Source organism: Triplophysa dalaica, chromosome 17 (genome assembly GCF_015846415.1).
Source record: "Triplophysa dalaica isolate WHDGS20190420 chromosome 17, ASM1584641v1, whole genome shotgun sequence".
NCBI lineage: Eukaryota > Metazoa > Chordata > Actinopteri > Cypriniformes > Nemacheilidae > Triplophysa > Triplophysa dalaica.
Window position 1 is genome coordinate 11,770,189 of NC_079558.1, and position 14,160 is coordinate 11,784,348.

At 36.0% G+C, this 14,160-nt stretch overlaps 1 protein-coding gene across 1 annotated transcript in view; it reads right to left on the minus strand.

Moving 5' to 3' along the window:
* The window catches only part of dnah9 (dynein, axonemal, heavy chain 9), a 137,975-nt gene extending 124,291 nt beyond the window's left edge, over positions 1–13,684 (minus strand). The window contains exons 1-16 of the mRNA XM_056771917.1: positions 13,222–13,684; positions 9,843–10,039; positions 9,552–9,710; positions 9,321–9,451; positions 9,030–9,241; positions 8,192–8,425; positions 7,210–7,377; positions 7,017–7,133; positions 5,467–5,617; positions 5,217–5,331; positions 5,064–5,132; positions 2,726–2,852; positions 2,380–2,635; positions 1,310–1,551; positions 1,084–1,219; positions 811–1,007 (exon numbers count right to left, since the gene is read on the minus strand). Coding sequence (XP_056627895.1) covers positions 811–1,007; positions 1,084–1,219; positions 1,310–1,551; positions 2,380–2,635; positions 2,726–2,852; positions 5,064–5,132; positions 5,217–5,331; positions 5,467–5,617; positions 7,017–7,133; positions 7,210–7,377; positions 8,192–8,425; positions 9,030–9,241; positions 9,321–9,451; positions 9,552–9,710; positions 9,843–10,039; positions 13,222–13,578 — 2,868 coding nt within the window. The 5' untranslated portion in view covers positions 13,579–13,684. The remainder of the gene's footprint in view (positions 1–810; positions 1,008–1,083; positions 1,220–1,309; positions 1,552–2,379; positions 2,636–2,725; positions 2,853–5,063; positions 5,133–5,216; positions 5,332–5,466; positions 5,618–7,016; positions 7,134–7,209; positions 7,378–8,191; positions 8,426–9,029; positions 9,242–9,320; positions 9,452–9,551; positions 9,711–9,842; positions 10,040–13,221) is intronic.
* Positions 13,685–14,160: the final 476 nt, after the last annotated feature.

The following is a 14,160-nucleotide window of genomic DNA, read 5'->3' on the forward strand; positions in this document are numbered from 1 at the left end:
GGATTCCTTTCTGAACAAGTCACTGGATTTGTGGAGAGGCTAAAATTAAAAAGTTGTGCGGTCAATATTGGATCCCATAGGAATGGTGCATCAATCTTATGTGAGTAAAACATTTTTGTACTATGCGTCACTATTGCTTTGTTAGAGATCGCTTGATGTGCCCTAAGCACTATTTGCACGAGATTAGTAAAACCTGGGGACCTCTAGTCAGTTGTATTAATTGCAGAGGATGTCTATGATCTTAAGCCTGTGCGAATCGGGATCTCTGTGATTTGGCGGGCTCATATATAATTTTTCAAAGTTTTATCCACCATTTGCAATTAACGGAGGCTGTTTTGAAATGTTTTGGTATTATTTCGGGTGCTGGGTGATATTCATAAATTACCGGGAGTCTCCCTTTTGTTTATTTATCATGGAAACTCTGCGATCCCAGAAAGTCCACCATGTTGAAATGTAATGTCATGTTAAAAAAAAATGAAAATTCTGTCATCATTTACTCACCCTCAGATTATTCAAAACTTGTATAAATTAATTCGTTTTTTCTGCTAAAGAAAAAGCAAGTTATTTGGAAGAATGTCAGTAACCAAACAGATCTCATCCCTCATTGACTCTTATCATATTTATACTATGGCAGTAAATGGTGGATGAGATCTGTCACTGACAATTTTCCAAATATCTTCCTATCAAAATGTATACAAGTTGAGTTAAATGATGCAATTTTTGGGTGAACTATCCCTTTGGGTTGACAGATGAATATTTTTCTACATGATTGTCAAAGCTAAAGTCAGATAAAGTGACAACTCTCGGTACCTGGTAGTGTTGGAAACCACTGTGTTCAGATAGTCGTGGCACAAGAGCGGAGATCGTAAAAATATTGTTGATGAGACATTCCACCAGCTCATAAAAGCCTTCTGAAGCACTTAGTTCCAAAGATGGATGAAATACAATCTCAGGAACCTGCAGATGTAGCTGGACTTCAAAGAGTGGGGCTAACCCAGGACCCTGGTCTGTATCAGAAGACAGACATTAGTATTAAGTGCAGAAAACCATTTGCAATGCAACAAAAATTTAAGAAAAGCACACCTGTGTTGTCTAAAAAGAATTTGAGGGAGCTCTCAATACCACTGAAGTAACCATCGATTAGCATTTCATCAACGTAATCCACATAAGAACACCATTGTGCAGATGAAGATTCAGCTTTGAAAAGTGACAAGTTTTCCTAAAAGAAACAATTATGATCAATTCATGACATGCATGATTTGGTCATTTGTAATGTTATGGAATTCCCAATGGCTTTATCATTGCATACTTTCAGTAACACGTGAATCTTTGCTCCTGAGGCACGGATCTGGCCATACGTTCTTTCCAAGCGCTCAGTTTTGTCATCTAGGTTTAAGAGAGCGTCCTTCTTCCCCTCTTTCCTTTCAAAGATGGGGGTAGCCCAGCTCTTCATGATGGTGTGTATCTCCTCCACGTTGTTTTTAGTCCTCTGTAGACGTTGTTCCATGTCATAGACCGTCTCACGTACATCCTGGATGTATTCCCAAATTCCTGATACCACATTAAATGTGTTTTGTATGACTAAGGAACACACTGACAGCTATAGACGGTTTCATAACAACATAAACATACGTTACTGCGTATGTGCACTTTTGTGACCCCAACTGAACATCCGGTACACATTCACAAACTGTCTGTAGATAATTTCTTATAACAATTAAAAGAAACTGAGAAGAACTGTTACGTGGCTAAACTTGTCTCTCCAATATTTTGAAATTAAAGTCCAATACCAAGCTAAACCGCTAGATATCAATGTACCATACGGTTTTTTTAAATGCGACCGAACTATAGCCATTCAACAAATTGGTTATTTATAATAACATTTTATAAATTTACTATACAGTAAAAAATAAATTAATATTAACATAAATTAAAATAAAATATAAATGGTTATATTCTTAGACACAAACCAGAAGTTAACTGGGGGTCAGGCACATATGCGTCTGATGAAACCGTCTATAGTAGATTTTCATTCAGGATTAAAAGAATACTTCACCCAAAAGTGAAAATTCTGTCATCATTGTCTCAACTTCAAGTCATTTTAAACCTGTATGACTTTTGACTTTTTATGATTTCTTCTGTAAAACACAAGAGAAGGTATTTTAAAGAATGTTGGTAACCAAACAATGGCTGTACCCTTTCACTTTTATCTATGGACACAAAACCAATGTCAATGGGTGCCATCGTTGTTCGGTTCCCAACATTCTTCAAAATCTCTTCTTTGGTGTTCTGCACAAAAAAGAACGCCATACAGACACCAGTGAATGATGACAGAATTTTCATTTCTTTTTCAACAGATATCCTACACAAATGTTGTACCTTGGCTCGTCCAACAGAGGCTCTCCTCAGCCTCTTTGAGCTTGGCATCAATATCTCTCAGCTGGTCCTGGATCAGTGGAAGCTCAACCTCAAGCACAGTGCCCATTATTTTGTTGTACCAGTTGGCTGTTAGTTCCAGATTGGCCACATACTGCCACAGCAGCTCCCTGTTGGAATAAATGTCAGCGGCCGATTCTGGTATGACCTCAGCCTGTCTAGCCTCCAGATATTTCACCTCTCGCAGAAGTGACACCAGCTAGTGAACAAAACAAGAGTTACATTTGAGAAGCTGGCCTCTAGATAACAAAAATAACACAAACATTTATAAAAAGCAAAGCAGCCTGACCTGCGGGCTGAAGTTGACAGAGATGAGTCTTGTACTAGAGTCACGGGATATCAATGGCTTCTGGAGATTATATTGTGACTTCTCAGTTACAGACTGAGTCCAGACATCACACAGTTTAGATGAGTATCTGGTCATAACAGCAGGGAGAGAATTATTGATGTTACTTGTGATGTTTGAGTTTAAAGAAATAATCCATCACAATTTGGCACTATTCAATTTGGCACTACAACCATCCAGAACAGGCTTTTGGAGATTTTGGAGTAGTCTGACAACAATCTGACCTTCACGGAACACAATACAAAGACATCGGTCATGCCTATTTGCAATGTAAAAATAACATAAGGAAGAACAAGCCTTATATGACAAAGCATTCTGCACAACTTCTTGTCCAGGGCAGGCTCTTTGTCGATGTCTTTGCAAAGCCTTGTATGTCCGAATTCGCTGTTTGAAGGAAACTGTTTTTAAAATATTCAATGTGTTGTCAGATAACAGGCCCTCGTTAATACTTTATTGGATAGATATTTGAAAAACCCACTGACAAACATAAAGGCGGACTTATAGTAAATGTTAAACAGAAAAAAAAAATACGAAATATGAAATACAAGGTTTCAGAAGGACAGCAGCGATATGTCTTCCATGAATAGTTGACAGGAACATGCTTACTGCTCTTCATTCAATCAGATATTCTGGTTGGGAAACATATTTTAAGTACTATAATCATAATCAGTTCATTGCATGCATTAAATTGACAGGTCATTATTTAATACATTTTACAAATAAGGAGTATTTCATGTTTATTTTTGAATGGTCAACTGTATCTGAGTGCCAATGATACATTCGTACCATTTAGACTACTCTGCACAATAATCATTTCAAAACATTTAACTATGCAGGACTACATTTTGGAAACACAGGGCGATTTGGCATTTTGACTCCAAACATAAATAATAATTTTGACACCCCCCCAAAAAAAATTCTACCATTGTCCTAATAATTTAAGATTTTTGGAAGAATGTTTGTTATTAGCCATTGAGTACCACAGTAGGAGAAAATACAATGGTAGTTAAAAGTGCCCCAGAACTGATTGCTTTTCTACATTCTTCAAAATATCTTCTTTTGGGTTCAACAAAACTAGGAAATGTATAAAGCAATTTTCCCTACTATGGTAGTCAATGGTGGCCAAGAACTGTTTGGTTAAGCATTCTTACAAATATCTTTCTCTCTGATCATCAGAACAAAGAAATTTATACAGATTTGAAACAATTTAAGGGTGAGTAAATGAATTGTCATTTTTGGATGAACTATTCCTTTCACAAATTAGTGCATTACTTAGACATAGTTCTTAGAATCTAAACTACTAAATAATACCTTAGTAAATATTTAGCTTTCTTTGTCAATTAATGATTTAAAAAAAAAATCAAATGGAAATTAGAACACTGAACTGTTAAAATAATCTCTTTAGACGGATTGTAAGAGACACACTAGTACACACTGCCTCATATTTAATTTCTGTGCACTGAGTATAGGGCTTGCTTCCTTCTTGTTATGGTTGCAAAGCTTCAGGTCATGAAATAAAATATGTCTTTGCTTCTCGCAAGTAATCTGTCTCAATGTCAAAAAGTAATGACTCGAGATACCAATAGCATCTCCGACTACATGTATATTGCATTTTTGCAACACCAGTGATTACCATCATCTAACAAGAGGGCTTAATTTCTGACTGGAGAGAATGCAAGTCTGGTTTCTTGGGAAATATTTAATTTCTTTCTCATATGAAGTGAAAATGCATGCAATTTGTTTATGGAAACACGCATTCTCTGTGACACATACACACTAGCAAATGCAACATTCCATGGTCATGCGTTCTTTTATTAGCCACCCTTCCGGAGCTGTTGTTCATGCAACACTATAGGCAGATTACATATAATTGGAGAAAATGAGACTGTGAGGTTATAATCTTCGATACAGAAGCTAGCTTCCTAAATTAGTAAATATATCATGTTTATGTGCTTATTACATGTAGGAGGGGTTAAGGTCCCCCAGTTTCTCTCTATCTATCTGATACACCCTGCTCTTCATGCCTGCAGCAGAATCATATAGGACAAACAATAAAGAAGCTCTGGTATTACGTAATTCAAAGAGATCTATATATTGACAAATCTGTTCGACAGGGATTAAAGTTATCAACTGGGAAAGACACATTACAAAATAAACTTGATAAGTAACAAGGAGCAAAATCAAATATCATTTAAAGTGATGGTTTACCCAAAACATTTGTTAAAAAAAAATCCAGAAAGAAAACAGCATCATTTGCACTTTGCAGACAGATTCAACTGACCGTATAAGTAGCTGCACCAACTCATCGTATTTCTGGATAATTTCCTTTCCATCCACAGACTCCAAACATCTATTAAAACAGAAATAAAACTGTTATAAAACTACATTGTCCAGTGCTTTTCGATCAAGCCTCTATGAATCCTAAAATATTTACGGGTGATTGATGAATCGGAAGTTATTATAAGGATTCTGTATGCGTTCCTGCAATTGCTGAATGAATTTCAGGCCTCCAGCAACAGCAGGCATGTTCTTGGAGATGGGCATATAACCTGGAAGATCAATAACCAGCAAACAGTGAAGATATACTCAAATAAAAACCTAAATGAAAAACAAACGTGGCAGGCTGTACTTTAACTAAAGCATTGATGATGTTATTTATTGGTTATGAAGAAAAAAGACCTCACCATCGGCTTCCTCAATCTGTATCTGGCTTTTAAAGAGTCTTCTGCAACATTCCAGTTCATTGTCAAACATTGTGATCAGTATTGGATATCTTGACTGAGCTTTGGCTGCTATTAGGGGTCGTTCCAACAGACTGCCAAACATGTCCAAAACCTGCAAGGCAGAGTCTTTGAAATATGCTCTGCATTGTAATTCATAAAGTAGATTTTATAAAAAAGACAGTATTCTTTATAACATCACAATGTTTTCCCCCAACTACATCGAAAAACATGATATACTTAGAGATAGTTACGTATTTTTAACAAAACTTTATACAATGTAGCAACAAACAATGATGCTAACTTTGATGTAACCAGACTGCCATTTACGTTTGACATGTTGTCCTACTGTAAATACAATGTGTTTCAAAATACGTTACAGTGACACTTTTGGTTTAAGCATTTTTGGGTGGGTCGAGATTTCCTTAAATGTCATTAGAAAATAAACACAAATCAGCTGTTATTTGGTAGTATGCAATTACAGGATTGTGGAAGAATTGTTTGCATCTGCAAGGTGCCATTATGTACCTGTTTTATTAATAAAATAAATGGGGCTGTTCGTTTAAGCATCTGCTTTTTTTTACTTTACTCCTCCGTTCAAAAGTTTCAGCTGTTTTTTGTTTGGCAATCAGTGTGTACGTGCACAAGGTAAACAACACAAACTTTTAGTGAATTAACAGTTATGCAGGGATAATGGGATGATGTATTGTGTGCTCGTGCTTTAGTTCCAACCCCAACCCTGCCCCACACGTGTTTAGGAGGTCATCAGTTTTCGAAATAAGCATACAGCTGCATCTGTCTGTTATAGATGTGATCAAACTAAATAGCTTGTGTATAGCATCGCCTTTAAAGCCACGTCCAGTTTTTCCGAATTTACTATTTATAGGTATGTGTTTAGGTAAAATTATCGTTTTTATTTCTTTCTTTGAACTACTAACAATATTTCTCCCAAATTTCAAATAAAAAAAAATGTTTCTACTTGCATTTATTTACAGAAATTTAAGACAAAGACAAGAGAAATTGGACTGGCCACAATACATCTAGCATTGCTAATTAAATGAAAATTTGGAATGGTCTCTTAATTTTTCTTCGACTGTTTGTGTGTACATAAAGTCAGATATATTTTAACAAAAATCTTTGCAAGGTACTGTACAGTATGCAAAAAGACCAGTGATGCAAAAGTGTATCAAGTACAACTGACTACAAAAATATTATATAGATAAAATATTTTAAAAATCTTTTACTATGCTGTAAAGATTCCAACTAAACTCTGTTAAAGATCATAAATCTTGGGAGATGTGCTTCCCAATTTAAAAATTTGGCTGCATTCCTGGTTTGGACTGGATAAGGTGCAGATACCTTCAGTATAATTTATTAAGGACATAAAACAGCATTCAAATCTTTCTTTGTACAGCATCTAAAGTCTTTGTTATTATTTGGAAAATGAGAGCAGCTCCACACCAAAAAAGGCTTTTGGAACATAATTCTATTTTCACAGTTACTGCATCACTCACCTTGAATGCATGCTCCAAATCAGAAGCATCATCAAAAACACGACAAAATATTGCACCCAAGCGACAGTCAGCATCATCGACCTTGTTCTGGAACTTCATGAAATCGACCTCGAACTCCTACAAAGAAACACGTTTTCTTAAAGGATCATCAACTCTTTGTTTTTTGTTGTTCTGATTTTAAGTTTTTACGTACCACATTACTAACATCAAGGCAGTCATATGTCTTCTCAGAGAATACTTTGTAGGTCTCCAAGAATTCCTCATGTAACCACTGGACCTGCTGACTGAGAGATTTCCCCTGGATGCCTCCGAACTCAAGCTTTTCCAACTTCATCATATCAACTACAGTCAGCAGCAAGGTCTAGACCAAAACAATAAACAGATGCTACAGTATAACCAAACAATGCTGTCTTTAGTACCCTCAATATATTTCCTGATACACAATATTTTTTTCTTTTTTAATAAGTATTAAAGGTCTAGTTTTCGATATTTAGCAGCATCTAGAGGTGAGGTCATGAATTGCAAAAAATGGCCCACTCCAACCCACACTTTTAAATTAAATAAATTAAAAATTAAATCACTTTCGAAGCACTATGGCAGCTGACACAGGACAAGATGTTGTCACATTTTAGCTTCTTTGCAGAAGGAGATAACTTATTTACGAAACACGCTCTGTAGAGCAGTTTGTCCATTTAGGGGTACTGTAGAAACAACATGGTGAATTCCATGCAAGTGGACCTGTGTAGTGTGTAGATAGAAATAGCTCATTCTAATGTAATAAAAACATAATGCTTCATTATGTAATGTCTTTATACATGAAGACATTGAAAGTTTTTTTTGACAAATTAAATATAAATACTGTATGTCTTTTGATAACATATATGACATAATATTTACAAATGATTAAACCAAGTGGCCTGTTCATGACATTTGAACGTCTTTTGTTACCTTAAAAAAATGCAAATATTTCAAATTCACATTTCATGTCCAGTTTTTCTCTCATGTGGCAAGTAGTTGTGATGATGTACAAGGAGCTGGCTGTTATCGCGACATAAGCCCCTTCAGTGTGATACAAGACCCTATGCTTCGCGTCAGATCCTGATAACACTGTCGCGGCCTTTTTTTTATAAAGGATTGAATTCTATGAAAGCTTTTCTGGAACAAAAAACACTTACTTCAATTGTTCTTAGTCTCTTCATAAAGTGATTGAGCCCAGCAAACACCATGAGGGGGGAGAAATCCCATGGTTTAACCTCCTTCTCATTTTTTTTTAACAGACTCAGGTTGGCTTTTTGTTCCTCATATGTGCTCTTGAAATGTGTGAGAACATCTATAGCAATTTGTACTCGTGAGAGGCTCTCCATCACGTCACCTTTCAGGATGTCTTCTGGGTTCAGGTAACTCCGAGCCTATCAAAAAAGAAAACACTCTTATGTAAAGCCTTATCATCCGGCACAAAACATTATGTTTTTGCACTATTTGCCTGGCCGGGGGGGCTGTTTTAGAATTCAGAAGTTTTACATAATTAATAATGCTTATAGGAATTTATAGTCCATTTAATATTTGACCTGTGGTTCTCTCTGCTTTATCTCAGATGTGTGCTTTCATTGTGCGTGTGTGCGAGTGTGTGTAATTATGTATGCATATTGTGTGTGTGTGGAGCATTTGTATGTTTGTCTTTTGTGTTTTCACCTTTTTCTTGTTTTTACAGGTGTATGACTTTAGTTGTTTTACTTGTAGTCAATGTGTCTCATATACAGCTGCTTTGTAACAATGAAAATTGTAAAGTGCGCTATATAAATAAAGTTGAATTGAGAAAACAAAACCGGATCTTAGGCTTCAAAGCGTTTGTGCCTATATTGCTTTAAATAAGTAACAGAATATTAAAGTGTCCGAAGTGACCAACGTGAGACAAACTTGAGCCTTAACACAATACAGAAATTACACAATACAGAAAAACTGCGAGACATAATAGCATCTCTAGCAGCATTACTCCATGACTACAATCCATACCTGCCGGATGAGGAGGTTGCAGATCTCCTGTAAAAGCACAATGATTCTGGCTGGGGTGTTGTAGTATTTGGAGTTCGCCCAAATCAAACACATGGTGTGCATAAGAGGAGCAATCCTCCCCTTTACCTCATTGAATTCTACGTTCTCCAGGTCTTCTACAAGTCTCGCTATCGGCTTGAGAAAGACACTGATCTCTCTTGCCTCATTTCGAGCTGAATATAAACATAGTAATACATTATTAACATTCATTACACGTTGTAAGACTGAAAGTGACATTTTTGCATGTTATACCTCCAACAACATCCTGGAGCATTTTTTCAAAAGCAGGATAGTAAATGCTGTCCACAGCAAGCAAAAGCTCAGTCATTTTCATAATTTTGGGAGACTTGAATTGGCTATGTATGCCCTGAAGATCAGCAAATCTATAACAGAACATAAAAATGAAGAAGCAAGGTAAGGAATTCAGCTTTTCTGAGCAGCATCACATCAGAGCGACTAAAATTTTTAAAATGTGACATTAACCTGTTTTTCCAAAAGCTGATCTCCACATGCGGAGTTGGGTTTTTGCCTTCGAGCAGTGGCTCAGAAGAATCTTTCTTCAAGACTTTATAGATCTGATTACTCCAATCGATCACAACCGTCTCCATAGAGTGTATAAGGCTTTTATCCATGAGATGTCCACTGCAAAATATGAAAGCATTATGGAAAAGCATTGGCCTAAAATATGACCACTTGCTTAGTGAAAATAACAAAAACATGTTAATTTAAATTGTTAGTAAAAAAGCACTTTGGTCGTATTTGGGAATGTATTACCTCTTTTCTCTATCATAAGCAGCTTCCTCAAATCTATCAGATCCTGCAGGTAGAGGAAGTACAGTTTTGCCTTTGACCACTCCCATAGTAACAAACACGCTGTTTTTAAAAGGATGGACATGTCGAATGAGGTCCTGAGAAACAACTTGAGGCAAGTTGTGGTGGTTCCTCTTGTTGGACAGCATTGGTACCACAACCTGTAATGAAGTGGTAAATGGTAAATAATCTCAGGTTACAATTGTGGAGATGGACAATAGTGAAGTATTTTAACTCTACTCAAGTATTTTTTAGATAAACTTTAAACAAATCTAGTAGGAATATAACGATTAATTGATTATAATATGTGACGATTCAAGTGGTTCGAGATGTTTAATGAATCTCAATGCATGTTTTGAACAGCATGGGCCGCTCTGTCTGCTGCAAACTTAGAAAACGTGGATATGCTGATATTTTAATTGTAATTGTAAAAACAATCAAAGAAAAGCACAGACAAAGTCTTAGTTTGTTTATATTAAAGATACTTTTGTATTTTTCATTTTTTATTTAGTAAAGTAACATTTTTCAAGTAAAAACAAGTAAAGTTGTTTACAACAAGTAAAAACACTTGTTGTTTGTGTGTAAAAAAAACAAAATGTTTTGTGATGTTCCTACTTGTTTGTCAAAACTAACAGCTAACTAACACAATCAAACACAATAAAAACATGATAACATAATAAAAAACATGATTTTTGTTTTCTCATTATGGAACCAAACTCTTCTTATGGAACTATGACTAAGAAAAACAAGTAGGAAATCATGGGTCACATAGACACTGCTATTTCACAAGTTCACCTTACCAGTTTTAGTTAAATGGAGAGTGGTGTTGAAATAAAAAGTTGAAGAGAGTTTGGAGGAACAGAAAGATTAAAAATCTTTTTCCACAAATAGCCATTTTCATACATCATTTCCATTCAATGTTTTTTGTCTAGGACTGATGAATGGTTGTTTTAGTAATACGACATCATTACTGTACAAAATGGTGCAAAGCTAAGAGCTGAAATAACTTGTCTTGACTCCTCCGTGACGTTCAGGTTTCACAAAACACATTCTCTAAAATGTAAGCTTTCTGCAACTCTTCCTGACTGGACTAACAGGGACTTTCATTAACCCACTGTCTCAGTAGTAACTGATTGTTTACATCAATCAACCAGCTGTTGCTATGAGATGAAGAAAATGCCAGATCTTCTCATTGGTTTGTGGACTATTGCTTGGAAACTGTTTAGAGTTTCTGTTGTTATGTCAATAGCTCAAATTTCAGAACAGGCAAATCTGAGTAATCCATTAACAATGGTGAGTTTCAGAAACAGGCCTAAATTATATAGGGTTTTCATATACCTTACACAGCCGCACCAATTATTCATTAACATCTTTTATTATTAGGTCAGTTTAGCAAAACTTAAACTGAATCTACTCAGCCACATGCCATAAACCATGCAACAAACAATAGCAGAATGTCAAGCGATAAAAAGGGTAAAAATGCTTATGTGCCATAGTTTTCGTGAGAGTAAATTTTATTTTGATAAGAGTCCAGACATCAGAAAAACTTCAGTCAGTGACCTCACAGCGGTACCTTAAGGGGATGGGCAACGGTGTTTCATGCATTCTGACCTCTAAACGTGCTTCCTTCTCATGCTTGACATGGTCAACTTGTCAAAAATGAGTTGGACGTATGAAGTAGTATTTCTGTGCTCAATACAATTTCCCCCAGAGAAATTGAGGTGTTTGTTTGTTCACAACATTTTAGTGATGGATGTTATATAAACGGTGGATATAGCACTGGATTTGGAGATCGTTTGAAACTGATAGATGCCGCTGTCCCACTGCTAAAAGATGCCAGACATGAACTGCACGCGGTAAGTGAAACTGAGTCATTTGTCTGTATTTTGTTGGTAATGGTTGCGCAAGTGCTTTAGTTCTGCCCCCCCCATGTTATATGTTTTCAGAAATAATTGTACAGCTGTATCTGTCTTTTATAAATGCGAACAAACTAAAGACTCTTCAGATATTTACAGTGTGGGATACTTTTCTGTTAGTATGAGTTATGGCCACTTTACAGCACCAAATATTGACATCTGAGCCATCAGTATGGTGAAAATGTTGGGTAAAAACTTTATTTTCTTCATGGTAATGTTGACATATCTCAACTGTTCACAGAGCCTCTCAACAGTTTCCGGTGACCCAGGATGCTTAGAGGTCTCAGATGACATCTATTTATCTGGTAAAGCTTTCTGGTTTGGGTCTCTTTTCTCTTTATGGGACCCCTACTCCCTGCAGGTTATGAAGCCGTCCCACTACTGGATGCCCTAATCTTTTGAGTGGGCTGCCACAGCTTTTAAATAAAAAAATGACAATAACATTTGCAAACATGTTTTTGCTAAAGGTAAAAGTAAAAAAGTTAACTTCCTTTCAAAGTCCAAACATTTCATTGTAATTTTAGATCTGACTGTGTCTGTGACTTGAAAACAGCGTCAGTGAGGTGTTTAAAATAACAAATATATATGCTATTTGCTTGCTATCTTTTTCTTGGTTTGTTTGAATGTTTTTTCAAAATAAATTACCAAAACAAATATTTTAAGATTTAAGAAATTATATTATATACAGCAGAAGACTTCAATAACAGTCGATTAAAAAGATGTCATGTATAAACAGCACAAAACGTTTTGATTTCAATTCATAGAATTCGTGTTCTCAAGTTGTGTTATTCGCAAACTGATTCAAACTGTTTTTGCTTCAAATGAACCGAAGCGTGTGCTGAGTGTGGTGCTACCATCCTACTTAAAATTCACATGACTTGAATGTTATCAGAAAACTTTGAATTAGATAAAATACAGAAAACATCTACATGTTTACAAACAGCGAAGAGCTGAGAATTTTGCGACTATTTTCCATTAAAGTTTCTGTAGCCTACTTGATTGTTTTAAACGCGAGTCTGTGTTCCAGTTTGGTACAATCGCTCTTCATCATAACACACTTATGTTTTAAGTACTAAGTTGGTCAGATAGGGGCTGTGTCCACCAGCACTGAGCTCGGGAGAAAACGTCAACTGATGGCTTTTTAAAAGCGCGGCGTTTCCGTTGAAAACAATTGAAAAAAAAACACGTCGGCCGCAAGCGTAACGCCTAGGTGGACACAGCCCCATACTGTGTCCTTAACTCTTCTGTGAAACAAAAATTGAGTCAAATGTTCCACTATTAATGATTTCGACCACATACACATCTCATCGCCAAAAATACAGTTTGCACTCACAATCGCATGCGATGAACCGAATGCTTCGCTTCAAACTAATGATTCGGCTCAAAAGAATGATTCGCGGCAAGAACCAGATCGTAACTGAACTTACCTCGTTCACCACTTCGGAGAAATACACCAAAGGAGAGTGCACAATGTCTCCATAGATTAAATCCGTTTTTATTGTATTAACAGACAATGTTTTGTTACTCCGCTTAGAAAAATATATTGTTCTGTTCTTCTGGGTTTCTACAAACCCGAATGAAGCTATCAGCTGTCCCGAGGAGTTTAGCGTAACAACAAGAGTTGTAGGATCTGATTTGTCCAAAAAGTCTTGAATTGTTTGTCTTTGTTCCTCATTTGCAAGACATTTTTGCCAAATGTCAGATTTAAGTTGAAACGTTTTCAATACGTAGTTCCCTAAGTATTCAAATCTTTTATCAACTTTTTGTAAATCTTGCTCTTCCATTTTGGCGCTGTGTAGAGATGACTGACCGGACTGACCGAGACTCCCTCAAGCCACTGGTACCATAGTAACCCATTGTTTGTAACCTGCTGTTGCTATGGGAACCGAGACAATGCTTAGAGCTGAATGTCTTCACACAGGTGGATTTTGAAGGACTACAATTAAGCCCAAAACAAAAGTTAAAGGCCTGTTCATAAATCAACAATAAAATCCTACTGTTCTAAAAGTAATTTTAAATTGCAGTGTAGTTGTTTTCTTTGAATCAATTTGCAAAAATCATGTGATTTGACAGATGCAAATAAATACATTGCAAATATTTGTAACATGCAAATAGCCTAATAATCAAAGTCCTGTTGTAAAACTTCTATCAAATATTTAAATAAAAAGCATAAACAAAGCAAATCAAAACCTTTCGGTTTCAGGAGGCCAGTCCAAAATAATAAACACCAAAACAGTACAAAAACTCCCCCAAAACTAAATGTTGTATCAAAAGAAAACAAAAGACAACATGTGCTTACCTTCCCCTTTCACTAAATTACTTTAGTAAACTGTTTAATGTTTAGATTTTTTTTGTCAATATATACA